Consider the following 1,727-nt stretch of genomic DNA (forward strand, 5'->3'; position numbering starts at 1 on the left):
GGGGAGCGACCACGAGAGGCCGTGGGTGAAGGTGCTGCCTGTCAGCCTGCTGTGCGCTGGGCTGTTGCTCTGGTGTGCGTTCAGGGAAAAAACGGAGATCGATGAGCGACTGGAAGCAGTTTTCTCCGGTCGGACCGTGGACTCTTTGGATGCGGCCCAGAAAAGCAATGCTCCCCTGCAACCGCGGAAGGAGAAATGAGGCCGTGAGTGCCGGCTGCAGTGAAGGGACTGCCAGAAGTTTGCTGGTATTCACCTGGTTAAAAGCTGTACTGACACTTTAATGGGAAAACTTGTTTTTCCTGCCGGTCGGCAGCCTTATCTTGCAAGCGTGACTCCATGTATCTTGCCGCCTTCTGTGCCGCTCTTAGCTTAGTAATTCACCCTGGTGGCGCAAGGAGCGGTCTCTTCCTGAGTTGCACAGTAGGGGTGAGCAGGCTGTATTGCAAATTCACTTGCGTTTGAAGATACGTTTTATACAACCCATCTCCTCCATGGATTTTTTTTCTTAGATGCACCGTGTATTAAAATATCAAAGCTGTAAGTCTGTAAAATTGCTGCTGAAGGTGACCTTCATTTGACATTTTGCTAGTCACAGAGTATGTTCGACTTGCGACTGTAAGTGTATGATTCATTAATGTGTGATTCTTTTCTGTTCTGATTTTTTTTTTTAATTCTACCAAACAATGTAGAAATTACTTCAACCCTTAATGCATAGTCGGTGCTCACTTTCTGGACTAGAACAATGTAGTATCCAGTTTTTCCTACGGATTCATAGATACTCAAACTTGCATACTCTGGAGTCTTTTCTTGGGGAGGAAGAATCTAAGCTACTAATATGACTTAGTTCCCTTCAAAGCTGGAGGCATTTGTTTAAGCTTTCAGATGTGAAAATGCAAAACTTTTTTTGTGCCATTAAAATTCCTAATTAAAAAACAGAACAAAAACCAAACCAAAAACCCCAAATGAACCAAAAAACCAAATGTGGCAGCAGCTAGTAAGATATGCTGGAGCTACCAAGAAAACTGACTTAGTGTTGTGTTCATCGAATACTGCTGCTTAGTCTCTGAAGAACATGCACCGTGGCTTTTGGTTTCACTGTAGAGTCCCTGCAGTTTGGCCAGGTGATACCTAGGAAATGAGTACTGTTGGTTTGGTACTGTCACAAGGCTTAATTTGTCTTGGGATTCAACTTTTACTACAGTAGAATGCTGCAAGTGAGGTCCGTGCAGGGGGTGTCCTGGCGAATAGAAGAGAGATCCTGGATTTTATTTATATTGACCTAAGGCGTAACGCCTGTTTCTCTAGCTTTCTTTCTCCCCTATCTATTAAAACAACGAGCCCAGCAACGCACTCCTTTGTTTAAGGAAATAAAGACCTGCCCCTTCGTGTGTGCCTTGTTTTCGGGCGATGCGATAGATGTTTAATAAAGAATACCTGTAAAACTGTTCTCGTAGTCTCTTGCTTTTAAGGTGTTGGAAGACTTACAAACCATGTGCCTGCAGCATTTAGTCGTTAAAAGCGTGGAGAGCAAGGCCGTCGGCTTGAAGCTGGCTGAAGCAGCTCTGCGTGCTCTCTCTAAAATGCACAGCCTCCAAGGCCTCGAGGCACACGGACTGCGTAGTCGGACGCTTCCAGCGGGTGCGCCGTGTCCAAGAACACACGCTCGCCCACGGCCGCGCGCCGGCGGCCCGCGGGCATCCCCCGGGCACCCTCTGGGCCCGCGCTGC

The 1,727-nt window shown here is 47.1% G+C and overlaps 1 protein-coding gene across 1 annotated transcript in view; it reads left to right on the plus strand.

The window, feature by feature from the left end:
• Positions 1 to 1,446, plus strand: part of LOC103913939 (chromosome unknown open reading frame, human C16orf91) — a 1,990-nt gene extending 544 nt beyond the window's left edge. Inside the window, exon 2 of the mRNA XM_009320530.1 lies at positions 7 to 1,446. Within this exon, the coding sequence (XP_009318805.1) occupies positions 7 to 199 (193 nt within the window). The 3' untranslated portion in view covers positions 200 to 1,446. The remainder of the gene's footprint in view (positions 1 to 6) is intronic.
• The last annotated feature ends 281 nt before the right edge of the window (positions 1,447 to 1,727 follow it).

The sequence above is a fragment of the Pygoscelis adeliae genome, unplaced genomic scaffold (assembly GCF_000699105.1).
Source record: "Pygoscelis adeliae isolate BGI_AS28 unplaced genomic scaffold, ASM69910v1 Scaffold173, whole genome shotgun sequence".
Lineage (NCBI taxonomy): Eukaryota > Metazoa > Chordata > Aves > Sphenisciformes > Spheniscidae > Pygoscelis > Pygoscelis adeliae.